The sequence below is a fragment of the Centropristis striata genome, chromosome 8, assembly GCF_030273125.1.
Source record: "Centropristis striata isolate RG_2023a ecotype Rhode Island chromosome 8, C.striata_1.0, whole genome shotgun sequence".
Lineage (NCBI taxonomy): Eukaryota > Metazoa > Chordata > Actinopteri > Perciformes > Serranidae > Centropristis > Centropristis striata.
In genome coordinates this window covers 7,768,185-7,781,215 of record NC_081524.1, presented here as the reverse complement: position 1 = coordinate 7,781,215, position 13,031 = coordinate 7,768,185, and the positions used below count along the sequence as shown (strand labels likewise).

The following is a 13,031-nucleotide window of genomic DNA, read 5'->3' as shown; positions in this document are numbered from 1 at the left end:
TTGAGGTTGAGGTCAAAGCAGTACAATGATTTTTATTATGTTTTATAGTCCAATTAAACTTTGTTTCTGATTCTTTGTTCTTCAGTGTGAAAGTTCAATCATGTAATTTCTGTACTTAGGAACATAAACATTAACAGTTTACTGCCTTTGTGTGAAGATTTACTCATCCATGTAATGAACAGGACTTGTCCCTGCATAAACTCATTTGAATCAGGTGAAAGTGCCCATGCATATCTCCAGAACAAGTCAATAAAGTAATGCATTAAGGTGAAATATGATATGTGTATACACATATCACAAACAATAGGCACTAGCTCTGTTCTCAGTCTGTGTTGTGTGGTTATATAAGCCGCCAAATGACCTACCCTGATAGGACCTTTCATGGATCAATACAGGCAGTTAATATCAGAGAAAATACCATGCAAACAAACATTATATAATCACTGGTGAAAACACTGCAGAATTATGAGTCAAAAGTAATTCATTTTTTATTTACAGTCATATGATTACAAAATCCACACTCCCACAATGACAAAAAGTCACCAGCACAGTTTGTAAAAGTGAAACACTTCATCTTTTTGTTTATGTATGATCTCAAACCTTTTATTTATAAAAAGGTCCCATGAAATGGACCCTTGAACGGAGCATCTTAGTGGTTACCTCATACTGTACCAAAGGAGAACTAAAATAAAAATGAAACCATTAAGGCCATCTGATATTTCTGCATGTTCTAACAACTCAACCTGCCTTTTTACAGGAACGCTCTTGAGACATTAGACTTATGGTCTAATGTCTCCACAGCATGTGAAGTCGTGGTAGCCTGTGGTTAAAGTGCATACCATATTCTGTGACCACAATGTTGTTGGTGTGTAGGCATTTGATGTTGCAGGTCCCTTCCCCCCCTCTCGCTCTCTCCCTTCATTTCCTGTCCCCTCTCTACCATTTTACCTCCGAATCGAAGCAAAAATGTCGTCCCCAAAAAGTAAGAATACCATTTCATAGGACCTTAACACTTGGAGTACACTCTATATAAGCCAATTACAGTGTTCCGCCAGTTTGACATGGCTACCTAGGATTTTCTGCTACTGTGCAAATACAGTTCCTATTTCTCAAGTCAGTTCAGGGCAAACTAAATATGAACAGTTGGCTGCATAAGCTGCACTGTACTCTGTTGCATGTGAAAATGTTAACAGGCTACATGACCATTAAAACATACTAAAACCAAACCTACCGTTTTTGTGAGGTTTTTTGCTGCAAAATTGATTTCTGTTACTGTGCTGTGGTTTCAATTCTGCTTTTTTTTTTCGGTTACTACTTAAGTCCAACTAATTTCCAAAGCAGAAAACTGTAAAATATTTGTATTTATTGTACACTTGTGCTGGGAAAAAGGGCAACAAACTATTCAAAACATAACATACTGGGAAAAGCCAATGATCAACGCACTGTTAGGCAGGCTAAATGGCTTTTATCTGCAGAAAGATCCAAATGAGTAACAAGAGGCTTGCAGCAGCACTTTCATTGGATGCCACACATAGATAAGGACATGGTTATGGTCAGTTCAATAGGCCATAAACGATGATAAAGTCTGCAGTTAAACTTCATTGAAAACTATCCGACCATTGTGCACAAGTCACCATCTAGTGGCTAACTGGACAATTACAAGACACTTCAGTTGATGTCATACTGATCTAACACATAACGGAAATGTTTCACATTGTATTAATAAAAAGCAGCCCTGTGTTTTGATAGAAACTGACTTCATGTGTGGATTCTCTGACTTTTCTCACAGTAAAATATTTTATATAAAAGTACTTTTTTTGCCATTTGTTTAATAGCATTATCAAAACACTGAAGGAGTGAAAAAGAAAGATTGAAACTCGTTTAGTAAAAAAAAAAATCCAACTTTACATCCAAAACATAGCTAATGACCCATCGTATCCATGTAGCCTGTCACTTGCAGACAAACATCTAACTGCCACTCTGAGGTTCAAATACTAACTGCAAAGTCTTGTAAATGAATGATAATTGTGTTTCCAGTTCACACGTTTCTGCTGTATACTGGTCAATTTATCAACTGCTGACTTGTGCTAGCAACGTAGATGACAGACCACAAGGACGTTGTGTGGTGCCTTTTTTTTGTGATGACAATGAGTAACACAACAAGTAATAAAAAAAATGAAGTTTGAGTCGGTCAATGACTCCACCTCTGCCAGGTCACAGTCCCTGATGTATCTGCTGGTAACCTGAGAGTCAGCAGCTTTAAGAAACTTGTTAGATGAGTAGTGAAGGGGTGGGTTTCTTTCCCGGCCAAGCCTCTTTGGCATACTTCTTTTTGCGTGGCTCGTTGTGGGTCTCTGGTAGATAGGGGGCTGTGACGGGGGTGGGGTTGAGTGTGACAGGGGGCTGGGGAGCCTCTGGGGCCAGGTCCACCTCTGGTGCTGGATTGGGGAAGGGCAGAGGAAGCCCTCCCTGCATAGCAGCGCCTCCTGGAGCTCCTGTTGGCTGGTTCTCATGACTGGTGGGAGGCAAGTCCCCATAGAGGCCGCTGCTTAAGCTGTAGCCATGGATGCGCTTTGAAGTCACGTCTTCAAGACCCAGAGTGTTGTGGCCCTCTGATCTGCGTTTCTGCAGCAGGGAGGAGATAGTGTTAAAAGGTTTGTGCTGCTGTCGGTTGGCGTTTGTAAACACACAGCGTTCAGAAGTTGTCAGTGAACGAATGAAAAGACAGAGCTAGGCAGTGAACAAAGAGCTGCATCGGCAAGAACAAAGCTGTGAAGCAGAGGATTACATTTTTTTCTTGTTTCATACAGGTTACATTTCAAGACTGCAGTCACACATGTGCAAATGCTGATATGTAGGCAGTGCAGGATGTGACACACACAGATATTATCTTGCTGGTCTGTTTGACAGCCAAGTTGGGTTAACCGCATACATTGGTCTATCTGTTGTTTGAGCCTGTGTTTTCTCTGTTGAGTTTACCACAGTTGAACTCCACACAATGCAAAGACACAAATTTGCTTTACCACTGGAAGAAAATATTTTCTTTGTCCCTTTGCTCTCACAGAATAGAAGTGAATGGGAGGCAAAAATGTATGTGAGGCCGCAGCCTGAAGCACAAGTAAACAGACCCACACCTGTGTACAACCCTGCGATAAGAGGCGACATTGTCAGACTTTATGTGAATGCAGAGCTTCATTCTGTCACTGTATGTGTGTGTTGGTCAAACAGAAAACAGCACCCTTGTGCATCCATATCAGACGCAGAGGAGCGAAGAGGAAGCGGCAATATTTGACAACCTGGGAACAGAATGGGCCGAACAGTGTTATTAACTGGGGGTTACACACCCATATCAGGCCCCAGGCCTCTTTGCTGTTGCCCAGGAAAGTCCAAAACACAGCGAAATACAAAAAGTAACCGAAGTACAAAAGAGAAAATACAGGCAGTAGGTGGGGTCTCTGCAGATACAGATACTAACACACACTCCTAGTAGATCATATGAGTCTATACCTTGTTATTGTTTTAAGAATATCTGGCATAGTATAATTTTAACCTGATAGGTCATGCATGTAGCCCCTGACGTTACACAGTCACTACCTATACAGGCCATGCATCTCAACCATTGTAAATGTTCAACTTGTTATACATCACTTTAGAAGTACACTACTTATTTTTGTTATAAACAGAACCACAGATTCTGATAATACTGGTGCCATGCTCAGCTAGTGAGCGAGACTTTTCTTAAACATATTAAAAGTAATGTACCCACCCACCTGCTCATTACACTTGATGTATAAACTAAATTAGACATTTTTAAATGACAAAAAAAGCTTACCTTGATGGGGATGACAGCAGTCTGCACCATGTTTCTAAACCGTCCCACCGAGGGGTCTATATCCTCTGTAAGTATTAAAAGTAGAAGGGTTAAAAAAAGAAGAATACATTTCTACCCTTAAAAAGTGTAAATAAATATGTAATCAGTGATATAGGTGTACAGCATGAAAGGAGGCTTCTAATTTAAAAACCTTTCCAATCAAATTAAGAAAATTGCTTAAAATGTTAACTGTAAGTCTTGGCTGCTCTAGTTTAATTTTCTTTAGGTACACACTGTAAAACTTCCACACAAGGATCTTAAAAAGCTTACAAAAACATTTCAAAATGAGAGAAATCAACCAAAACCCAAAAAGTTTGGTTTGACACTGTTAGTAAAACAAAGATTTGTTTCATGGTATGAGTGTTTCTTTGTGTTTACTTTAAGCAGGGTTCGTACACTTTAGCAGTGGCAAAATTCAAGCATTTTTCAAGGACTTTCAAGGTCAATTTTCAAGCTTTTCCAGTATCTTACACCTGTTGTAAATTGCATGTTTTACATACTAAAAGGAGATTTCACTGAACCATACCAACAGCGATGGTATTACACTTTTAGGAGGAACGGTCTTCATTTTAGATAGGCTACTCATTATTTTCACATTGAACATGTGATTATCTATAGTCTATGGATGGATATAGTCAGATTGCAAGAGAAATACAGTAAGAATTTCAAGCATTTACAAGCACTTTATCCAAAATACAACTTGAAAATACAACATTTAAATTCAAGAATTTTCAAGTATTTAAAGCACCCGTACGAACCCTGTTTAAGACTGCCTTCACTTTGATTCGTACCTGGGTTAATGATGGAGTCCTCCTCATTGAAGGTAACCCTGGAGTTCCTCCGTTTCCTCTTAGGCCTCTGGATTTCCAGATTACCCTCCTCAATGGTGAGCAGGGAGATGCGCTTGTTGTGAGCTGTGTTGAACTCTGTCAGGTTCTGGCAGGAGGCAGACGGCAAAAGGAAAAAGTTTGTGTTACTACTTTATAACAAAACAATATACTCGACTGAGCAGGATAATAAGTGGTAGAATCATGAAACTAAGAAAAGATTACTTGTTAATAGAAAAGATGTAAACTGTTCAGCCATTTTCTTCCTCTTATATGTAGTTCACATGGATTAAAGTGAAAAAAAATATTCTGACTGAAATTTTATGCGCGTTACAGCCAAGTCACGTGCAGTGTGTGAAACATGTTCCAGGTCAGGTTATTTGACATCTGCTTAAGAAATACTAATGCATAAGAATTCAGCACCAAATGCAGCCATCACATTTAAATGCTCAACCAAAACTGTTTTACAGGAAGAGGATTTTAAACAGCTGTTCTATTGAATCTATTGCATTTTTTTTTGTCTTTTCAATTATTATTATTTTTTTTTTGCAAAGCTGGTCATTACTCTCTAAAAAAATCAAGCATCTACATAACTTTTCATTATATGTTTTTATTTTCCTTATTATTTAAAGTAAACATTTTATATATAAGAAAATAGAAATAAAAAACTTTGTCTTATCAAAAAACTTAACGAACAGAACAAGCACCAAACAAACAACACCACAATGAAATTGCTAATAGGCTAACAGTTAGCTCTGTAGCAGTACAGTGTGCATGTGCTGCTGCTGCAGGAGGTGTTCTTAGTGATCTCTGTTTGTTTACAACAAGCAGAGGACACTCTGTGCACAGCGAGAGATGCCAGTTAATTCACTATCACAATGTTTATGATCAGCGGAGATGCTGTGCATAATTAGCCATGTGATCACGGTTGTCGCTAAGCGATTACGCTACGGTCGAAAACCATATGTCACCTCCGGAGTCTAGTAAATCCCTCTGGGGACCTTTTTGTAATGGAGACACGCAGAGTGAGCGGACATTTGAGAGGGCATAGCCTTAGGGTTGGTGTTAGGGTTAGGCTAAAATGATCTCATAAGTGGTCGCTGTGAACTCCAAATGACGGAAATCTGTCATAGCGACGGAGAACTTTAATCCATGAGATCATGTTTGAGAATATCGTTATTAAGATTAAGATTCCCTTATTAGTCACACAACAGGGAAATTTAACCTCTGCATTTAACCAATCATTTTTACACACCAGTGAACACACCATGCTTAAGAGCAGTGGGAGGAGTTATGTGCCTTGCTTCAGTCCTTATTTATTAATGAGACATTAAATGTACCTCCAGCTCTGTCTCTTCCTCTGGAAGCCCAAGCAGACCTTTCAGCTCCTCATCCTCTCCTGTCTTACTGTCTCCCGTGCCTGCGGTGCCTTGGGTTTGGGGTTTCTCTCTGATGGTGTAGGTCCGCGTTGAGGCACCAAAAGATATTGTAGAGTCTATGGGAACTTGCTGAGGCTTGTGTGCCTCCAGGCGGATGTGTCCAAGGAAAGTACCGTGTGCTAAAATGGAGACAATCAAATTAATAAGATGTTTACATACTTTAAGACAGATTATTCATAGTTTTTAAATGATCCATTAATGTGGAACTGATTCAGTCTTGGTGGCAATGCATGTTGCAAAGCAACTAATTGCTTTGTTTATAAAATGTCAAAATAGTTTTAAAAACAAAAGCTATATAGAGATAACAAAGCTGGAAAGCCTCGCATTTACAAAGCTGGAACCAGAGGAAGTTTATTTATTTTTTTACTTTAAAAATGACAAAACAATTATAAAAAAATGTGTATTTCCTGACCAGTACAAATTATTCTTTGCAGCTTTTTTTAATTCATTTTTCAGCGGTTGGCATATGAAGGTAAAAGCTTTGCACACATTGCTTGAAAACAAATCATTAAAATTCAAGTGGTTTAAAGGATTTCCAGCATTTGTGGGGACCCTGTAAACATAAAGTGTGATTGTGAATGATGTCTTACTGCTGTTGAGGTCTATGAGAAAGACTCTTTTCAGGTGTTTGTGGTAGACCAGAGCAGCGTGGACACGTGAGCATGACTGATGGTCGATGGTGAAGTCACACCAGTCGGGGTTCCTTCCAAACAAGTAGTACTTCTTTTCATCTATGATCAGTTTCTATGGGGAGAGGCAGTTTCTGTGAATCATGGTGATGCAAACGGCTTGTTAAAATGTCTATAAAACAGTCTGTAATGTATCTGTGCCTCTGAGCCATAACTTAACAGTGTTGCTTTCCACTGAAAAGCTTAAATCTCAGGGCTGATGCTGCTCTCGCACCGTTTGAAGCCATGCAGCCATAGAAGATCCCAGAGTGCAACACATCTGGGAAAAAGTGGACTGTCAGGCTCGTATCTGGTGCGTTTAATCAACCCACACCCCACAGTAATATCCATATTAAATGCTACATTACATTAACATAGTAACAAGGTCGCCGTGACCTGAAGTAACAATTTCCACGTTACCTCCATCAGTTTGTCTCCCTTCATGACGTCTAAATGGAGCCCCTGGGGCGGCTTGCCTGCCCTGAAAGAAAACAGTTGGTTTTAAATAAAAAGTCTGTATTCTGGACATTTATGCAAATAGAGGTGATAAATAAACGCCCTAGCTGTGTTTCTCTTGACATGCTTAACCCTTCATCAGGCAAAGAACCATATTTGGTAACTTGAGTGGACATCTATAACAGGTCTCCTCGCTCTCCGTGAGGTCATAGAACCATATGGATTTCTACATCCCTGACCAATCAGTAAATCATACAAGATTCAAGCTTTCCTTTATTGTCATTGTATTAAAAAAGTATACAACTAAATTTACGTGTGCTTCTCATATATAAGGTGCTTTAAAAAAAGACATTCAGACATTACGCATATGTAATAAGTAGTCTAAAAAGATAATAAATACTTTAAAGGTAAAAGATAAAGTGGAGATGGATGCAAATGATGTGTCATTGTCTATTTAGGGTTGCTGTGGGAAAGAGACTATAATAAATATTGTCACACTGTTAAAATAATCGCCTAAGTAATTTTTTTTTACCTAAATCATCTCATGACGCCGGCCACCTATGGTAAAATTGCCTACATCCTCAGTTGATCAGATCATGTGGTTTTACCCCTTTAAGATAATGGCCTATGTCAAGTGTGTGACTTAAGCAGATTTATTATGCCTAAGTCAAAATAAAATGTGACTTAAGCAAGATATGGTAACACTTTATTTTGAAGGTGTCTACATAAGAGTGACATGAGCATGTCATAAACATGACATGGGATGTGTCATGAACATGAATGACACTTTGAAGTAACATTAATGCTCATGATACTTGTCATGTCATGTTTCTGACAGGCTTGTGTGACTCTTATGTAGACACCTTCAAAATAAAGTGTTACCACATCTTGCTTAAGTCACAAAAGCATGTTTAAAACATTGCTAAGTCATTTATTTCTCTTAAGTTACATAATTTACACACATGGTTATTACTATGCCAATAGCCATCCTTTGTTACATCCTTTTTGAATGAAATAATCAATAAATGTCATATGTTACACTTTTGGTGTAGTTTTTTGTGTTTCCTGCAAAACTTGAAAAAATGAGTTAGGCGATTATTTTAACATTGTGACGATCTAGTAATAATAATGACTCAATTCATTGACCTCGATTTGCAATATAAAAATGAAACATTTTGCAAAAAATCTTGTAATATCCTCCAATAACACTTCGGGGTTGATGTTTTCAATGTGCCCTATAAAGGGTTTATTCATTAAAATGAGTGTTTGGACCTGTAACGTTTCCATCAGCTCATGGAAACGTTGATAGCGGTCGTCATTGCAGGAGCAAGACAAATATTTAGAAATGTTAAAATACCCAATCTATATCACAGGGCATCTCCTAGACATAAATGACATTTTTAAGCTCTAACATATAAAGCATCTCCTTAAAAAACGCAAAACATCCAACGCCATTTGTAAGTCAACGGCGGCGTTAACGGGTTAGCTTGTGAGATAGCTTGGTTGCTAACGTTAGCATTAGTAACTAGAAGCTTCACTGCGACTTAAAGCTCAGTGATGTAAATTAGTGAACGCTGCTTTGCTCATTTGCAACAGGTACTGCGTTACAAACAACCAGTTACTACTTTAGCATGTGCATTTTCTCACCATGTTGGACAATCAAAAGGAGGAGCACTTTCTTTGCTTGTTTTAGTCGCCATCTTGCCTTATCGTCTCATAGACGAGCTGCATGATGGGTAAACGTCACGTTGGGTGACTGGGAGTTGTAGTCTTAACCCATAAGAACCCCTGGTGACATGCATTCTAGAATCTCCCATATACAGCTATACAGTGGTGGAAAGTAACTAAGTACTTTTACTCAAGTACTGTACTTAAGTACAATTTTGAGGTACTTGTACTTTACTTGAGTATTTCCATTTTATGTCACTTTATACTTCTACTCCACTACATTTTGAGGCAAATATTGTACTTTTTACTCCACTACATTTAGCTGACAGCTTTAGTTACTTTTCACTCGAGGTTTAACATAAAAAACACAATAAATTTAGGTGATTAGACACTTTTTTAAATAAACCTCATAACAGAATATTAAATAGTCAATATGAGCCCTACCTTGAGAAAATTAAAACGCTGTATACATAAATGCATCAATAATAATAATATAATATGATATTTGGAATATATAAAACAATCTAAGTGGCTCCATTCTGCATAACAAGTACTTTTACTTTTGATACTTTAAGTACATTTTGATGCTGATACTTTTGTACTTTCACTTAAGTACATTTTGAATGCAGGACTTTTACTTGTAGTGGAGTAATTTCACAGTGTGGTATTAGTACTTTTACTTAAGTAAGAGATCTGAATACTTTTTCCACCTCTGCAGCTATATGCTTCACCATAACTCATTAAGTCCCTTAGTAAGACTGTGTCTGTGACAAGAACTAACGTCTCCAAAATATGTGTGTGACTGGAAACAGAAATGTGAAAAGGTAGCTAATTTCACAAAGCGTATTTTTTGTTACAAGGTTTAAACCTATTTAACAATTCTAATCCGTTAATAGGGTGTCCTGGGTTGCATTTAACTTGTTCTGACTATATTTCCTGAACAAGTTAAAGTCACAATTTTGATATATGTTATGGAGATGCAAACAAAAAGGCAAATGGTTATTTGTTTTTATTATTGATTTATTCTTATTTTGTTACTTAAAAACAAAACTGAAAAATAATTTATTGTTAAACAGCACTATTAATGTCACCATTTTGATATGTTATGGAGATGCAAACAAAAAGGCAAATGGTCATTTGTTTTTATTATTGATTTTTCTTATTTTGTTACTTAAAAACAAATCTGAAAAATGATTTATTGTTAAACAGCACTATTAATGTCACAATTTTGATACATGTTGTGGAGTTGCAAAGAAAAAGACAAATGTGTGTTTCTGTAAGCAGAAAATGTGTCTATTTTTTTATTTTAAAATAAGAAATATTTTAAACACAAATACCATAAACACCCAATGTATCGAATATATGTCATATCACAGATCTTTCACATTTAGGGGTAGAATTTAAAAAACATCATCAATGTGTTCTATGTGGTTCACTTGGTCTTCGGTATCACCCCCATAATCTTCCTTTACGGATTACTGGGTCTGGGTTCTTATGGGTTAAAATTCTAACATTATTACATCCAAATAAAAGCACAAAATCTAACATATACACATATTATGTCCACAATTTTAACTGAAATTGGGTGAAATTTTCATAATAGTGAGTTAACAGCAAGGGAGGAAAACAAGGAAACCTTTAAATTCCCTCAACAATCACTGGAGGTCCTTAGAAACCAGATTTCTGACTCATGGTGCATCCCATGTCTCTTATTTTATGTCTCCTCTATCAAGCACCCTACAGGGCTTTGCAGCCACTGCAATGAACAAGAAACAGTCAAACATGTGCTGGTAGAATGCCAGCACATGGTCCCTAAACACTGACGCTCTCTACAAAAAGGGCCAGAGCCATCTCTTTTTCTTAAGGAAGCTCAGATCTCTTGACATCTGTAGTAAGATGCTGCAGATGTTTTATCAGTCTGTGGTGGTAGTGTGTTGTTTTATGCTGCTGGGGAGGCAGCATCAGACACAGAGATGCAAGGCATCCATCTGGTTGGAGCCAGGTTGGACACACTGGAGGAGGTGGTGGAGAGATGCACTGTCAAGATGTTCGAGGCCATCCTGAAATACCCAGATCATCCGCTACACAAAACCTTTATGGACCAAAAAAACAGCAACAGTGGACGGCTCCTCTCTCTCCGTTGCAGGACGGAGAGATACAAAAGATCCTTCACTCCTACAGCCATCAGGCTGTCTCATTCTAACAGAGATTCTACCAGACTTAATGAATTTCCCCTCAATGATAAATAAAGTAATTTTGATTTGATTTGATTCTAGAGGATGGGAAAAACACAGTAACACCCTGGAAAGTCTTCTTGGGAAAAAATCATGTAAAGAAAACAAGCCCCTGTTTAATTACTGGAGGGAAATAATAAAGAGAATTTAGTTATGTATTTAATTATTTATATTTGTATTGTAATGTGCATATCATATATGTCATATATAATTATTCACACAATTGTTCATTAAATTGTTAAATTAAATCATTTATTTCTCTTAATTGTATTATTATTTATTTTATTATATATTTTTTATTATCAGTATTATTATTTTCTGTCCTCGTTTTCCTGTCAATCTGCTCCACACTCCAGTCCAGTAAGTGGCGGTAATGCACCTGTACCAACTATATTTATACATAGACACCGCATTGACTGCTGCTGCCCACTGGAGCGGCGTGCTCTGGGCGTGCCTACAGGGCGGCCATCTTGGCACAGGGCCGGAAGGAGGGCCGTCTATGGAGGAATGGTGTTCCTAACAGTAAAAGTGATAATAAATCGCTCAGTTGTAAAGATATATATATATATACATATATATATATATAGAATAGTAATGATAATTATATATATATATATATATATATATATATATATATATATATATATAATTATCATTACTATTCTTATCATTATAATTATGTTATTTTATTATTATTGACTGAAATAACAGGGGGATGCAGACCTCGGCAGGTAATAAAATATAGTCCCACCTCTGCATATTGCATCCACATTGTAACTTTATTTCAATACATATATTGAGCCATTTTCGATTGATGGTGTGAGTTACATTCATTTAATAACAAGGTAACAGGATTTAAGGATGATGCATATAAAATAAATAAAACTGCGAAAGGAATCAAAAGGTGTTATTAGCAACTATTTGACCGACTTTAATAAAAACAAAACAAACAAAAAAAATGTAACAAATCAGTCTAAAAAAACATTGTTGAGTCTAAACTTTCATACAGCAGGTTATATATCGTCATTGATGAAGCACACAAAGAGTGTTATATGGTTTTTAATTCGGAATTTACCATAGGAATCCTTACAATGTAGTTTTCGCTGTGTGTGTGCTCCCGTGAGGAACAGCGGATCTCCGCCATAACGCGGCACAACAAACCGACATCTTTTCATTCACAGATCTTCCGTCAGAAGCTGATAACATTAAGTAGAATTTGTATTTGGGTTGTAAAAGCAGCATTTTTTAAATACCCAAGCACCCTGTATCATAGCTTCATGTGTGATGTTTTTAACAAATCAATACGTTTGGAAATCGGTCCAAAATTCAGTGAATATTTCTACTTTGAGATTGAGGATTACCTCTTTCCTTTGTAAATTGATGCTACGCTGTCTCTGCTAGCCCTGTACCAAGATGGCGGCGCTTTAGGCACGTCCCTCCACAGTCGATGCGGCTTGTGTCTGCAGACCCGGAGGCTGCAGACCTGGACCTGCAGATTTAGACCTGTAGTTCTGGACCTGTCAGTGCCCCCTACCGGATGGACGTAGAACTGCAAGAGACTGCAGATTCAGACCTGCAGTTCTTACCCCTTGTATCTGACGACAGCACCCCCTACTGGACGACTGTGGAACTGCAACTAAATCAGCATCTCACCCAAGCACAATTTCTTTTAAAGTTACAATTTAACATTTTTACTACACCCGAATAAAAATACTAAGATTTAATTATTCCACCACTGATGGTTACATTAAATGATAAGTAAAATGACCAGAAGAAAGACACCAACAACAGCATGCTGCATTTTGCAGGAACACCTTTAGTCATCATTCTCTGGAGATAAACAACAACAATAATATAATAATGTTATG

The 13,031-nt window shown here is 37.5% G+C and overlaps 1 protein-coding gene across 1 annotated transcript; it reads right to left on the bottom strand.

The window, feature by feature from the left end:
• Positions 1 to 463: 463 nt before the first annotated feature.
• Positions 464 to 8,961, bottom strand: LOC131976235 (nuclear inhibitor of protein phosphatase 1-like). The gene is made up of 7 exons (XM_059339164.1): positions 8,909 to 8,961; positions 7,226 to 7,286; positions 6,728 to 6,881; positions 6,039 to 6,256; positions 4,663 to 4,807; positions 3,833 to 3,897; positions 464 to 2,625 (listed from the first exon to the last, which is right to left on the bottom strand). The coding sequence occupies exons 1-7, from the start codon at positions 8,959 to 8,961 to the stop codon at positions 2,272 to 2,274; spliced, it is 1,050 nt and encodes a 349-aa protein (XP_059195147.1). The 3' UTR covers positions 464 to 2,271.
• Between the last annotated feature and the right edge of the window lie 4,070 nt (positions 8,962 to 13,031).

What these genes read in the sequence shown, in the direction of transcription:
- LOC131976235 (XM_059339164.1), bottom strand. Translation starts at nt 8,961, where the DNA reads ATGGCGACTAAAACAAGCAAAGAAAGTGCTCCTCCTTTTGATTGTCCA. An exon ending in CCTTTTGATTGTCCAACATG is followed by an intron (nt 7,287 to 8,908) that starts GTGAGAAAATGC and finishes GTTTTCTTTCAG; the next exon opens with GGCAGGCAAGCCGCCCCAGG. An exon ending in CTGCTGTCATCCCCATCAAG is followed by an intron (nt 2,626 to 3,832) that starts GTAAGCTTTTTT and finishes TCCCTGCTGCAG; the next exon opens with AAACGCAGATCAGAGGGCCA.